We start from the raw sequence: 15,382 nt of genomic DNA on the forward strand, positions 1-15,382 counted from the left end.
AACCCACTGTTCTAGTACTCTGTCAGTCGTCGAACCGCACGATAACACTTCAAATCTGTCATAAATTATTACAGCTGCGACCAGTTAGTATATGATGCATGTTATTTGTGCGTCACGCGTGCGCTACTGCTATTCACATACTGAAATTAAAAAAATATCTGATAATCTGAAGTAATTAGTCAAAAAAGAAATTACTCTTGTGTGGCCCGGGACTTAAATGTCAAATGAAATCCAATGAATTTCAGATGAGATTTCATTTGACGTATACGCAAAGTCGAAGGTCACACCAGCGCTGTTTCAATATTGCGACTTTGAGTTTATTGGCGAGGAGTATGAGCTAGTGAAACCGCTGTACATGGTTTTCTGCATGGTATAAGTAAAGAGGTAGATTTAAATGAAAAAATCTATAGAACCCTTGTTTTTCTTGAATTCCTAAAGCTTCAAAATAAAAGCAACAAGTGGGTTTGTTTACAATGCATTTTTTGAGCATTTTATAAAAAACGCGAAAAATGAATGAAGAGTTAAGTTTTCTCCACATAATCGAGTTGTGAATATGATAAACTGATTGTTTCAATGCAAATCTCACCAATTTCTTCCATACAAATGGTCTAAAAACAATTTTAAAAATCATTGAATTCGATTGTTTTTAAAATTGTTTGGCATATTATTAAAACACCACACATACATACACAGTTTGTTTATATTGTTTTGAAGTTTTAGGCATACTCGAATGAAAAAATTTAAATTGACATAAAGCTTTGGCTAACCTTTCTTATTAAACCATGGTTTTCTGTGTTTGCGATGTTGCCTCTTCCTATTATTCGTTCCAAGAAACTCGCAAGTGTGACCAGGGTAAAAGGAATTGACAGTTGTAAAGGCCAGAACAGAATCAATCGTCGCTTGCTTTGCATGCTTCCCAAATGTCAAATTATAATTCCCCCGCAAATGTTTTTAAACAATGCCATCTACAGTCCACAATGTACAATTTTGTGTCAATTCCCGCGTTTTGTTCCTTATTTCCAACGGCGTCACCAAAAGCATTGTTTGGCTCATCAATTTTGTTATGTTCAAAGCCGGCAGAATATTTCAGATGTGTACGCCGTCACATGTCTTTATCTATTTTTTATTTTCTCTTGTTATCAAAATATTAATAATTCATGATTGAAACACGTGTAAATCATTTTTGTTGTAAATATTGTATCATATTTTATACATATTTCATAAAAATATAATTAATAAAATGCCAACGGCGTCAGTGATGCCGTCTGAGTTTTAACAATTGAACGGCGATGATGCTGCTATCCTTGGCCCCAGACTTTGTTAATTTTGCATTCTTCAAGATTTTTACGGTCAAATTTTTTCACGAAAGAAATATTGCACTTAATTTTATTATTTCTTTCAGAAGAATTTGTTAAAGAAAATCTGTGTTAGTTTAAGTGTTAAGTGTTGTGATTGTGCAAAAAGTGAGAATACGTTTTTGTCAACTACATTTGACAATATTTCACAACAGAAACGCAGAAACGCCAAAAACGGAGAGCAGCAACAACAAGAAAAAGAAAAGCATTCACGTCTAAGACGCATTTTTTGTATCCCCTCTTTCTTGATGTTTTGTATATATCTTTATTAAACTTCAAGGAATAAAAATTGAGGAAACGTTTATATTTTACAACAATTACACATAACAAATTGGATTTATAACATATTTGGAACTTGCATTTTGGCATTATATACGTTAGAAATTGCAGCAGCAAATTAGCAATTAACGTCTTTCAAGATACTGCCACAAAGCAAAATTTCTTTTGCGTCGGCTAAGACAAAGGAAACGGATAAGGTTTGCTTTATCCCCAAACAACATCTGGAACACGTTTCACAATGGCTAACATGATTGGCAACAATAACAATCCGAATTCATTAAACAGTCAGGGAATGCCACTTGCGGCGAGTTCTAATCCGAATGCAAACTCTGTGGTAGGAGGACATAGTGTGGGTGGCATATCGAGTCTTCGTGAAATCAGTGATTATTTGCTACCGAATGGTGGAATGATAAATTTAGCACCGGGTCAGTGCCCTTATGATCATATCATTGAAATGATACGAGGTCTAGATCTTGATGATGATGGCATAACAATGAATCACAAGATCAAATCTATAGAGGCCGATTTCTGTAATATTGTCCAAGATGAGAATATGCTTTGGTAAGTAGTTGTGAATTTAATCCTTCCCTATTGAATGCGCTTCTATTTGAGGTTATGTCTAGGAGGGCGGGAGGTAGTGGTGGTGGCAGTGATGGTGCTTGTTTTGTTTTTGTTATTTATTGGAGGGGTCATGACGGCGCGTATCAATGTGTATGTATTGTAGGTACATGCTGTTAACACAAGTAGCAGCAAGTAAACAAAACGTTCACATTGGAGGGTAGTCGTTTTTATATTTCATGCTAATCTTACTCTTACCTTTTTCTTGATAGCTTGGTTTAGTTATGTTAAGCTATTGATGTTGTTGTTGGTTTTTTGTTGTGACGCATTGACCAAATGTGTGGTCGGACATTGATGGCTATTTTTTGTGTTTTTCGAATATGGGGTTTCTAATGCGCTTTGTGTCCCATCCAGCAGCGAAAATATTCGAAATTTGTTTATGCTAAACAGCGAGACTGTAGCTTTTCTGTTACCGTGATTGAACTACATAATTAGCTAAAAGATACAATTTGGCGAAATTGAATAGAAAAGTGAATTGTTCCTCCTTTCCAGAATAATTTCTAGTTGTTAAAATTGTTGACAGTCAAGCAGAAAAAGTTTTGCAATGTTTCCCGCCTTGAAAGATGTTTTTGTTGGAAGAAATCACTGTTTATTATGGAAAGCCATTATGCTAATCTGCAGTGGGTACAAAGGAACATAGAGGTCATTAAAATTACCTTTACTCTAACCTTTGACTGGCTATTGTTTCCAATTACTAAAGACAAAGACTCATCGAATCGCCCACATAAGGTGAAACTGTTTATTTTATATTTGTAGAAAAGTCTTTTTGTTTATTTGATGTTGAAATTGTAAATGTTGGCCATCACAGTGTCACTGTAGCGAGTGACAGACACCTTATTACACATACGATAAGATAGTTTTTAAATCCATTTGAATACCCTCTCAACCATAAACCATTCATGATATTCAATTTTGTATAGGTTTTGGTGTACTACAAGAATACGATCTGACAAAGCATTTAATCCAGGGATGTCTGTCGGCATTTTGTTATATTGTTACCTGCTAATAAGATCCCAGACATTGGACTTGTTCATTTTGGTACATCATTATCCGCCATACAAAGTTAAGATTTAATTGGTACTTACGAAAGATTCACATTTTAAACTGATCTGAATTAATCCTGTATTAGAAGTGCACATTCAGAGGGTATTGTAGGTATATAGTTCCGTTGTTGTAGCAACGTAAATCTGTTCGATCGTGTACTATTTCAGTAAGTCCATATTTACATTCGGCAGTTTTCCTTGCGGCAATTGTCAGTTTTTCGGTGAGAGAGGGTTACCATATACCTCACCTCTCTCTCCATCAATCTGACAATAGCCGCAAGGAAAACTGCCTAATATAAATATGGACTTATCAGGTTCTGGTTCCTCTGTATAAAGACTCAAAAATGTTGCAACTTGGACTGGTTACGCTGGGAAGCCAAACAAAAACGTGTGGCTGGGAATGTGTTGGGTATAATGGCATCAATTCGGTCCCGACACGAATTGAGGCGGCTGCATCGTTCGGATCTTAGAGGTAGTTTACACTAGCTATAAATGTCTTACTTACTTAGCTGGCCCATTACAGAACATTTGTTCTATAGGCCGAACTAAGAAGAGATCTCCATTCCCCTCTATTTGTTGCTTCGCACTCTGGAATATCGCGCCTTTTCATCTCATCATCCACTTGTTTGCGCCATCTATTCCTTGGCCTGCCAATTCTGCGTGCACCGCCATGTGGCATGTATTCATACGCCTTTTTAGCTGGTTCATCATCGCTCATTCTTATGATATGGCCTAGCCAATGCAATCGCTGCATCTCGATACGTTTAACAGCTCGTGGTTCATGCGACGTCGATATTCACCGTCAACACAGATTGGTCCGTAGATCTTTCGAAGAATTTTTCTCTCAAACACACCAAGCCCTGTCATGTCTGCTTGCGCAAGTACCCAGGCTTCGGAACCATACATCAGCACGGGTAGTATCAGTGTTTTGTAAAGCGTTATTTTTGTTTGACGAGTTGTGACTTTGTTTTTGAAGTGCTTACTTAAGCCAAAGTAGCATATGTTGGCCAATGCAATTCTTCTTTTTATTTCACAACTGATGTCGTTTGGTGTGTTTACGGCGGTGCCGAGGTATACGAAATTTTTTAATACCTCAATATTATAGGAACCAACATCCACAGTCGGTCCGAGCTCAATGGATGCACGTCGACGCCATCAACTTGGTCTTCTCACCGTTTACCGCCAGACCCACTTTAGCAGATTCTCCTTCGACCTTTAAAAAGGTATCACTTCTTTTACTGATCGGCTATAAATGTCATATGACCCGAAATAAAAACATGCCATATCTACCCACGCAGGCAATGTGGAGACGTAATTTCACTGCATTTTTGCTGGTGTGGAGGTAAAAAGTAGATGGCATAAGGAAAATCCCCAATATTGCACACATTAGCGACAGTATAACAATGGTGCTACCGACCAGCGACTAGAGGACCTTACTCCTATTTCTGATCACATGGTAAATATCAAAGGCATGTGAGACGATTTCAGACCGGCATTTGAAGAGGTTGGCCCAGTCACACACTAATCATTGTTCCGCCTGTTCGGGCATTGATCATCACAAGTTGCGACTGTATCATCACCTTCGAACTCCCTTTTTCGGTAGAGGGGGTATTCGATCAAACAACCTTCGAATCTGTGTTTCCAATAGAACAGGACGTTCCCACACTCTTCAACTTCATAGGGGTCTCGACGATGGGGGTCACTCTTGCACATGAAGTGGGAATATCGCAGATAGAAATTCCCCTTTTAGCAAAATGGGGATAGTTACTTTTGAATTTCCTCACAAACTTGAAGTGCGATTTCAACAGAAAAATGAAGATCCCATTATCTACCGTTTTTTTATTCTTAAGATTTGTCGATTGCAATAAGTTTGGTTAGGTTTGGAGATGTGTAGCCACTTAAGTGACTACGGAACTTATGTGAGAACCTTCGGTCCATTGTTATCATCTATGAAACAAAGAACCCATGAAGGGAAGAAAGAAAAACGGAGAAGAAACTTAAAAAGAGGGGAGGATATTATAGATATCGACTGTAATATTAACAGTAACACACTGAATTGACATTTTTTCGGAGGTCGTAGGATGCTATCCATTTTTTGATGGATGAGTCTCTGTTTCCAATTTCCTCCTACAAAGTTTTCCGCCTAAAAAATTCGTTTGTCAGGTTTATCCGACTCTCACAAGTCCTGTTCAAGGGTACATGTTGTCGGTTCAGCATCCTTTCCGACAATTTGGCATAAAATATCCTGACTGCTTGAGAAAACAGGATTTTTCATCCTCGTTCGTCAGTGATAAATTTTCTCAAATGAAGTCTAGAATGCTCTCATCCTTGAAAGTTTGTGGGACTTTCTCCTATATGAGCTTCAGAAAACGCTAATTTGTCTGGCTACAATCGTAAGGGTGGGCATCGCTGTGGTCAAGGCCTACAGAAGGTCGGCCATTCAGAGTTCTGTTAACAACTTTTGACAACAAATAAAATAGATTTTACATTATTGTGATTTAAGTTTCTTTGTATTTTAAATCACAATAACGATCAACAAACATAACAATCCAGGTGGGCTTAGTGTCCGACTGTATAAACTGTGGCTGTGGTTGTTCATTTTTGTAACAGTCATGAGCTGCCAACATTAGTCTAAGTTTTATTTTCAGATTTTTTGAGTTTTAAATAAAAGTTCGTATCTCCATGAGATAGGCGTGCAGTTTTCAGCGATTCTCCTTTCAAATACGTTTTGTACCCTACTGCAAACCTTGAAAACACCGATAGGCGCGTGGTAGCTTTGGGCGTTTGGGGATCCCCTTTAGGTGGGAGATCATTATCTTGATAGCTTTTGGATCGTTCTCCATTAAATCAGTAACAGTCTTTTATTGTCATATGTTAAAGGTATATTTCTGTCGGTAAAACCTTCTTACTTTTTTAAGTTCAAAATGTACTTATCGTAGGATACATTAAAATATAAAAGGAACGATATATAAGACAAATATGGGTTCAACAGGAAGCATTATATTTTCACCAATTGTATGTTTGCGTTTTTTTTAACATGCAGTTCGATTCAAGCCCATTTATATTGTATGCGGCGTACACATTTGAATTAAAGATTTGCAAAACATTTAATTAACACCAATTAAGAAAAAAAATCCCAACAAGTTTTTATGTTTATTTTCGTTTTTTTTTTTTTGTTCTCTCACATTTGTCTCTTCTTTTTCTTACAGCGAATCAATGGCCTATATTAATGACAAAGCTCTTGAGGACGGAGAAACAGCATTAAAATTTGCCTTACTTTTCGCTTCACGCAATTTTGATGCTCTGGCCATGAAGGAGACCAAGGTGCGTACAGCCATGCTAACACTGCTACAAAAGAATTTCGTCAATTCGGAAAATTATCGTTTATATGATCGAGAACGTCTATATAATTCAATAATACTTTTGGGTGAATACTATCATCGTGTTCGTTTGGCAGACAATGCTCCAATCACAATTTTGGGCGAATCATTGCTAAGTCTTTTGATTCGTGAAATAAGTGAGGAGAAGAATGTCAATAATGTTAAGTTGGTCAAATTAATACTGTCACAAATTACCTTAAACGGTGGCCTTTTGCGCAACCTACACAATGGAGATTTATCACAACTTTTATATCTCATACGGAAGAATTTGATTGAACAGCCCAATCTTAAGCCGAATGTTAAAGCCATTATGTTAATGACTTTAGATTTATTTTATAGTAATTTTGAAAGTCTGGGCTCCCAGTTGGAGGGTATGTATTCGAAATATCTAATAATGGAAGATGACGACGAATCAGAAGATATGGGTAATAATAACCAAAATCTGTCATCATCGTCTGCTCAACAAACACATCATCAACAACAGCAACAGTCTGCATATACCAATACCTGCCCAACAAATACACAGCGTCAAGGCTATAGAAATGAAACGTGCAACAATTACGATGAAGTTCCACTACCATCCTCTTCGAATAATACCAGCTATGAAAATGGGGATTCGGGAAATGTAAATGACAATACCGAAGAAGATCAAGATAATTATAAACGATGGAATGATCAAGAGTGTGGAGATTCTTTGGAAGAGTGTGACCTGAATGTGGGCGGTGGTGTTGGCATGGCTAGTCGTGGTGGTGGTGCATACAAAAACGATGATCGAGATCAGGTGCATTCGTCCAACAGTCGCCATGAAAATGATCCCGATAGAGATAGTCGTAATTCAAGGCGAGCATATCAACCAAGGCAATCGCCAAGACCATTAAATCAGAACTACAGTCGGTATGTATGAAGAAGGAATAAAGTTGAAAATTGCATTAACAATTTAATTGTTGTTCACAGGCAACATGAAAATCAACATCAAAGTGCCAGAGATTCTCAAAATAGTGGTAATGAAGAACGCGATGAATCCAAACCATTGCCTCGTTGGCGTGCACCACGTTTCAATCGCGATGATCAACATAAAGATAATCGTAGTAGAAATGTCCAAAGACGTTTCAGTGGCAGTTTCGATGATGATCGGCAAAGTGTGCGCAGTGATGGGGGTAGCATTCGCCTGTACAGCATAAATGACCGGCTCAAGCATGCTCAAGAGAAAATTGAACGTTCCGGTAATCCAAGCACCTATACCGGCATTGCAAACTCCAACTGGGATCGGCAGTCCCAGCGTGATGATCGCAGTGAACGTTCATACATGAGCAACTATGAACGTGGCAACAATCATCGTCGTGGTGGTAGGCATTACAACCAGCGGCCAATGTACGATAAACCACCACGTTTCCAAAAGAACAAAGGTGCAGCCAACAACAATCACAACGGTGGTGGTGGTGGTGCTGACAAAAATCAACCTGACACCTGGAGACGTTCCAACAGCAATCTTAAATACTATGATGAGAATTCACAATACAACAATACTAATGGTCCCGAATCGAATAGTCGTAGTTCTTCGCGTGCTCGTACATTGCCACGGCCGGCAAAATCACGCATGGATGGTAGTGGTCCCGGTGGCAATTCATACCGACGCAGTCAAAGTCCCAATAGTTATCAAAGAGGAGGAGCTAGCGGCGGTGGTGTAGGCGGTAATCACCACAACAGTCACAATCATCAAAACAAAAACAGAACACGTCACTTTGGCCAAAGATACAGTAGTCAAAGTAGTTTAGCTAGTGAAGGGTCCAGTACATTTGATCGTCATTCGCAACATCATCGAAATCGTTCATTCTCAAGACGAAATCCTTCTTCCGCCATGCAACAATCAGAACAGCCACCACCACAACAGCAACAAACACAACATATCCCCCCACCACCACGTAAAGAGAAAGAGAACGAAGATGATTGGACAGACAATGAGGCGACAAACAGTGAATTGGTACGTAATGCTCGTCAAACCACAGATTATATGAATTACTTATCATCAAAATAAAATAATAATAATGATGATGATAATAATAATGTTTGGTGTAATATTAACATAACACATGTACTAGTAAATACAAACAAAAGACGTTATCTAAACGTAGGGGAATGATGTAAATGTGTGTGTGCGTGTATACAATTCCCGCCTAAACAAAAAGTAATGCATATACATATATTTTCTATATAATTGCATCATTCATATTACTGTTCTTTTTTATTTTATAAGAGAATGTAGATTTTTTAAGTAACATTACATTTATATTTAACATCATCCCTCCTGATGGAATGTTCTTTGTTGTATTATGATTGTAAAAGTTTCCGTTTTCATAGATTTATTCTTGAATTTGTAACTACTCTTTTGTAACTCTATCTAAATCTATTATGTATGTTGATTGTTTTGCAATTTTGGTTTACAATTTCGAAATTTATACCAACCGACATTTAGAGGAATGCAATTTTCTGTAATTTTATTGTTCCTTCTTAATCCTACCCTTTCTCTTGTAGATATCCAATGTATGTTTTTATACTTTCTATATTATGTTTTGTTTCTTTTATAATTATACATTTTTGCATTGATACTTTTATGGAGCTTGTGGAATGTAGAACTATTAGAGTACATCAGATTGTTTAGATAATTGTTTTGTGTCATAATACATGTATATCGATGCATGAGGTACATTTAAAATCAGTAGATGTTCTTGCATACCGGACTTGTCTATAATTTAGAGCAATATTAATAAAACATAGTTTGCTATGAATGTTTAAAATTTTGAACATTCCCTTGCTGGTGTGGTAAAGGAGTTTACAATGAAGTGGCCTGTGATTCACTTCGTAGCGATCAATTCTATCTATAGAAATTGTGTTAAATACCATGCCTTTGCAATATATTTATATATGGGTTTCGAAAAGTCTTGGCTTCCAAATCTATGATTAATTGCTTTGTGGTTTTATCTGCTATATTATTTGTAACATATAAAACCTGGTAAAGTAATAAAGACAATCTGATTTTCGGAATAGAATCATTTTCGGAGTTGAGTTTTGCACAGTATATTTAACAAATACGTTTCATTTGTCTAGATAAGACGAAAATTGTCGTTGAAAATTGACACTTAATGACGATTGTTGTTGTAGTAGCATAAGTTTGATGCTCAGCCGCTAATTTAGCTACTTCTTCGGTCAAAGATAAATCTAAATAGGTATATATTTGTAGAAAAAGAACCCACCCTTGTCCTAAATTTAGAGCACTTTCATTTGAAAAGAGATTTGAAGCTGCTAAAAAACAGGGATGTTGTTTAAGGGGTCGATCATCGATAACAATTATCGTTGAGTGGCGTTGCCAGTTGTCAAAATTGATCCACGTATGACAACTCTCAACTGAAGTCAGCGTACGTAAAAATACTTTAAATAACATTTCCAATCGTTTCGTTTCGTATTTTCCATAGGAACAATACAAAACGAAACATAACCCACGTTGGTCGAGCTCGCTGTTTAGTTTTGTTTTGTTTACATTCGTGAGTACGAACAAAACAAAAAGCGAAAAGTACTCAACACATGTGAATAAATCAAAAACTTTTGGTGGTTGATAAACTTCACTGTGTTCACTGTGGTATGCTGATGCTAACTTATGGGGTTGTTAAGCAATCACATGTGTGTGTGTCTGAGTGTGCCATTGACAATACGCACGGCAAACGTTTCCCAAAAATACTTGTCGTTTCGGTGGTGAATGAAACAACTCGACAAAGCATAGCCGAAGTTACATTACAGCAATCGTACAGTTTCCATCTTTTTACATTGAAAAGTTTGTGTTTTTGTTTTGGTTGTGAGAATGAAACGATACAGAGAAGCTGAAAAGTTTGTGGCTTTGTGTGATTGGTACGCGAATCGTTTTGTTTGTTTCCGTTCATTGACTGAAGTTGCGAATCTCAGTTGACGAAGCGGCCGTTTTTCAGCAACCACCAATTTTCAGTTGCAGTGAACATTTTCGAAGAAACAAGAAGTAAAATAGAAGGAAAAATAAACATTTTGTTAACAATTATTGATTATTTGCATAATTAATTAATTTTGTGTATCAAAAATATGGTGAAAATAACAATAAAACAACAGTTTGAAATATTAATTGATAAGTTGAGTGCAAATCCAATGTGCACATGGGTTCCATCTATAAAGCCAACTACACCAGGGAATTTCGTTTTTGAATAAAAATGGTTTTTATTTTGTCTTTTTTCCTCCTCTGTCAACTTCGAAACGATCCAATTTTGGCACAATTTGTCCTCTATCAAGTGGACAACTTCCTTCAATACTCTCGGCAATGTAGATTGAGCCATGCAATTGTTGAAATCATTGCCATGGGACTTTTGGAAACTTCCGTCCTCAAAGAATCGCAACGCTGTGCACACTTTTAAAAGTGGGGGTATTGCTGTTGATCTGTAACTTACTTTGAAGTCATCCTTTAACGTTTCCACAATGTAAACTACGGCATCCTTTGGCAATCGAAAATACGCCTTAAACCTGAAATAATTTACTGATTATACAGATCTTTCCACATGATCATCAGCTTTCCAATTCCTTGGCAATTCCAATGGATTCGACTTGTCCCTCAAATTTCTTCTAATAGATGCAATGTCCTGCACATTTTCTTCATCATCAAAAAATAATTCCACCGAACTTATCACTTTTTGGGACAGCAAATAAAACTTGACGATCCGAAGATTCAATGGGCAGGTTATATTCCAATCTTGGGTTGTTTTCCAAATTTGCTAGAAAACTCAGCCAAAATATTAAAATATTGGGCATAAGATGAATATACGGACTGGATTCGGATCGATGATAAAAAAAATTTCGATTTAAAGGAAAATTTTGTTCGCGTTAGCCGAGCCCTACCTGTGATAAAAATTTCAGATCGATCCGAATCCAGTCCAAACATTCATCCTGGTCCAAATATTGTCCAGAATACACAAAAGAGTTATCCAAAGCGCAATTATTTTTAAAATGTTTTTTTTTTTTTTGGCGAATAGAGGTCACTAGTTTGAAAAAACACTGATCGATAACATGTTTATCGACCACCCAGTTGAGTTGACATTAATGGTACAAAATTTCGTCTCAGTCGCGCAGACAACTGGCAACGCAACTCAAGTTTAGTGGCAATACAAGATAGACCCATAAATTGTCTTTCGGTCAAAGACTGCTATAGTACCCACACTTGTTATATTTTGAAAAGTCGTCGCCATACTATGCTTCTATATCCATCGGTGCTAATCCTAGTCAGATGTTACATACATCCCAAAATCAAAATATCGTTCTTCTGTTTAATCTGGCTCTGGGTCAATCTCCAGTTCCAGGAATGTGGCTGATTCAATGGGATACCACCACATATCCACTGGATTACGTTGAGTAGGTTTGGCGGAGCAGTTGAAAAGATGCCGCACGCTGTGCAGATGTTTTGTACAGTGTTGTCGATCCTTGCCCTTTGGGAGTTTAGACGGATTCACCACCTACTTTGGTTTGTCGTAGCAGCTGACGTTCTACAGCTGCGATAGTTTTGGTTATGGCATCTGTAACTGCGTCCGTATGAATGTTATTCAAACCCGCTTGATATGCTTGTTGATCTAGGGGCTCTCTTATGTAACACTCGAACTATTTATCTAGAACAAGAAGATTCTCCTTGATCTGTGTGAATAGGCGGTCCTATCCACCACCATATGGTGATTGGGATGGCTCTCACGGTAACATACGAGCAGGTACTGCAACGAAAGCATGTGATGTGTTGCTGTACTGGACAAATCTTTGCCTCCCCATTTCGATGGTCCACTGGAGTCATGCGGCGGCACACTGTTGCTGTTCGCAGGCGGCATTCTGACAAGGTTGAATATTTTTCCATTGCGTGCCACTTATATTCGCGGACCAAACTGGCGCCGCAAAGCCTACCACAGGCCGACCTATCGCGTTATATGTGGTTTCTTGATCTGTATCCCAAGTGCTGCCGGCTAGGGACTTGCGGACCTTGTTCCTACAACTCATATAGCTGCGGCATGCGCAGACAACGAGAATATGCTGTCAAATGTGATCTCTGGAATTTTGGGTGTAGTTTGTGGTCGGAATTCTGCTACCATGAATCATGACACTCAATTCTGTTCTCATCTGCGCCGTCTATGTGGTGAACAGACTGGCCGTAGATTTAGTGGCGGATATTTTCATATTTATCGCGTGGAAAAAGGTGGTAAGATCGATCAAATAGGAGTTCAGCCTTTCACTGATGTCACTGTCAGGGAAGGTACCTGGCGCCAAGATTGTACAATCGTCCGCATACGTTACGATCTCATTTATGTCTGGAGGGGCGGAATACAGGAGAGGTAGAGGTTAAACAGTTCCCTCCCGGTTTCACACTAGTGGGCTTGGACTTCTTTTTCCTGAATTCCGCGTACGACTGGCTTCCACATATCTAATTGATTATCCAAAGTTTCAAGCTTGGCACTCAAACAGCGTGGAGTGCTTGATGATATTAAAGTCTTTTGATAAGTCAAGCTCCACCATAAATGTTCTTGAGAACTTTAGGGAGATACTCCACTCCCGACACATTCAGCCGACGATATCGACATGACATGTAAAAATATGTTCAGGTGGTTTGCTTGTCCAAATTGTGAATCTTTCCGACTCCCGAAGCAATTGAACCAGAATATCAAGAGGTTGGAGAGCAACCTTTGTAGTCAAGATTAATCTATTGCTAAGTTTAAGGTAAAAAATTTTAATTTTTAGCTAAAGGAGGGCACCCATACCGGTGTGTTTCACCTTGGTACAATTGCATGACATCATTATATACTTAAGTCCGTAGATTCGGCAAACGCAAAAATTTCTCTATAAGCTGTGTAGTACTAAGTTCGGTTCGCTGTTCGCAATCGAGAAGAGATCCCTTGCCACTTCTGGAATATTCGATGCAAATAGTTTTGCACATGTTTTGTATGCATTTGATTTACCAAAAAATTCGTTACGTCTGATGAATAAGAAATTGTCTAAAAATTATGTCGCGAAATCGACCGCACATCGTGATGGATATTAGTGTGTATCTGTATTTTCCTTCTTGACTGAAATTTCTTCCCATGGACATTTTAATATCTCAAATTTTATTGCATGATATAATCAAATATATTTTTTGTGTACGCTAATATACTTACATCTGTATGTATGTCTATAATATCTATGAAAGTCATGGCATGTAATAAATTTAAAATACACATTTGTACACAATTTATATAAATATGATGGAAATTCTATTATTCTATTTCTAGTGATTGTTAAAGAACCACAAGATAGTTTTATAGAAAGTTGTTGAGGAAATTAATTATGTTGTTTTCGCCAACAAATCAGAAGAAATTCCATGATGAAACATTTCACAGAAAAGCATTAACATAAACGGCTCCCTATCTCTGTGTATTCAGCGCGTGTTTACCACTCGATAGAACCTTATCGGAACGTATCTTTCCAAAAGTACTGCAAATCCCCCAGCAGAGCATAACTCACGATGGACTTAAAATGAAATTTGTATTCCTTTAAATGTCTGTTAGTGTAAATGAAACAAAGAAAAGCAACAACAACAACAAGAACCAACCACAACATCAATCTAATTCTGAAATTCTTCTTGGAACGTTAATCGAATAGAAGAAGAAGATGCGGTAAAAATTTATATGTAAAATTATTAAAAAGTAAATGTAATGTATTTTAAATAGCAACAACAACAACAAATAATTATGGTATCAACTAAAGAAAACAAATCATAGGTCTGATAGTTGAAACTAATGTTAAAACAAACCCAACAAACAAACAAAAATAATTATTATTCTAAAGAAACAAACAAAAAGTCTATAATTGTAATTACTAGAGTTTATTATTATACAGATTATTTGTTAACCAATTAAGCTTTCATTCATAATTTATATTTTTTAAGTAGCCATTGTTTTATAAATCCGCCACAGTTCATATCAGACAATGTGGTTTCTATCCATAACTTTTTGTTCTCCCCCATCCTCGTCCCCTGCACCCAATAAATTCGTCCCCATCCGCGCTCTTTAGTATCAAGTGATATGTAACTATGGAATTTTATAAGATTGTGGCATGATTATTGATTATCGTTTTAATATTTAGTTTGAGTAAAAATCAATTGTAAAAAAAACAAAAATAATTTAAAGTTAAAAAAAGAGAAACAAACAAAAAAAATTAAAATAATAATAAAGTCATTACAAATGACCTATTTTAAGCGTAAAAACAATATTTGTCGTTCTTATTTGGGTATATATACATACATATGTATGTGTGGGGAACCGGAGGGATGTTCTATGTTGAAATCGACAGAATTTAAACAGAAGCTCCTTTGCGAGAATTGACGATCATCGATCCATTCCACGAGGATTGAGGAATTTCCTGTTTTGCTGAGAACTTTATGGATGGATTCAAGTTGTAAATTATTGAGACCCCTATATCGCGAAAGGCCTCCGAGGTAAGTTTGAAATGTTCTATATTCATCTCAACGTGCCATTTTCCGAAAAGTTTGCACATTCTTAAGGCCAAAACTGCCTGAAGGAGCGTTCCAATGCTTTTGCGATGTATTATAGAGTTTTCAATTACTGTCTTGGCTACAATTTTTGTCTTTGTATTGGATCGAAAATCTCAATGGTTTGGCCGTTATATG

General features: G+C 37.1%; 1 protein-coding gene across 5 annotated transcripts; it reads left to right on the forward strand.

Annotated features, from left to right (window-relative positions):
* The first annotated feature begins 1,257 nt into the window (after positions 1 to 1,257).
* LOC141406644 (uncharacterized) lies at positions 1,258 to 14,959 on the forward strand. 5 transcript variants are annotated; one of them, XM_073992485.1, is made up of 5 exons: positions 1,268 to 1,463; positions 1,636 to 2,195; positions 6,505 to 7,569; positions 7,630 to 8,656; positions 13,986 to 14,959. In XM_073992485.1, the coding sequence occupies exons 2-5, from the start codon at positions 1,873 to 1,875 to the stop codon at positions 13,986 to 13,988; spliced, it is 2,418 nt and encodes an 805-aa protein (XP_073848586.1). In that variant the 5' UTR covers positions 1,268 to 1,463; positions 1,636 to 1,872; the 3' UTR covers positions 13,989 to 14,959. The 5 variants fall into 5 exon arrangements, with proteins under 5 accessions (XP_073848585.1, XP_073848586.1, XP_073848583.1 ...); XM_073992486.1 differs by having other exon boundaries at positions 1,307 to 1,426; XM_073992484.1 differs by having other exon boundaries at positions 1,258 to 2,195.
* The last annotated feature ends 423 nt before the right edge of the window (positions 14,960 to 15,382 follow it).

Source organism: Musca autumnalis, unplaced genomic scaffold (assembly GCF_047663935.1).
Source record: "Musca autumnalis isolate F117 unplaced genomic scaffold, ASM4766393v1 scaffold_5, whole genome shotgun sequence".
In the NCBI taxonomy this organism is placed as follows: domain Eukaryota; kingdom Metazoa; phylum Arthropoda; class Insecta; order Diptera; family Muscidae; genus Musca; species Musca autumnalis.

What these genes read in the sequence shown, in the direction of transcription:
- LOC141406644 (XM_073992482.1), top strand. Translation starts at nt 1,873, where the DNA reads ATGGCTAACATGATTGGCAACAATAACAATCCGAATTCATTAAACAGT. An exon ending in CAAGATGAGAATATGCTTTG is followed by an intron (nt 2,196 to 6,504) that starts GTAAGTAGTTGT and finishes TTTTTCTTACAG; the next exon opens with CGAATCAATGGCCTATATTA. An exon ending in TTAAATCAGAACTACAGTCG is followed by an intron (nt 7,570 to 7,629) that starts GTATGTATGAAG and finishes TGTTGTTCACAG; the next exon opens with GCAACATGAAAATCAACATC.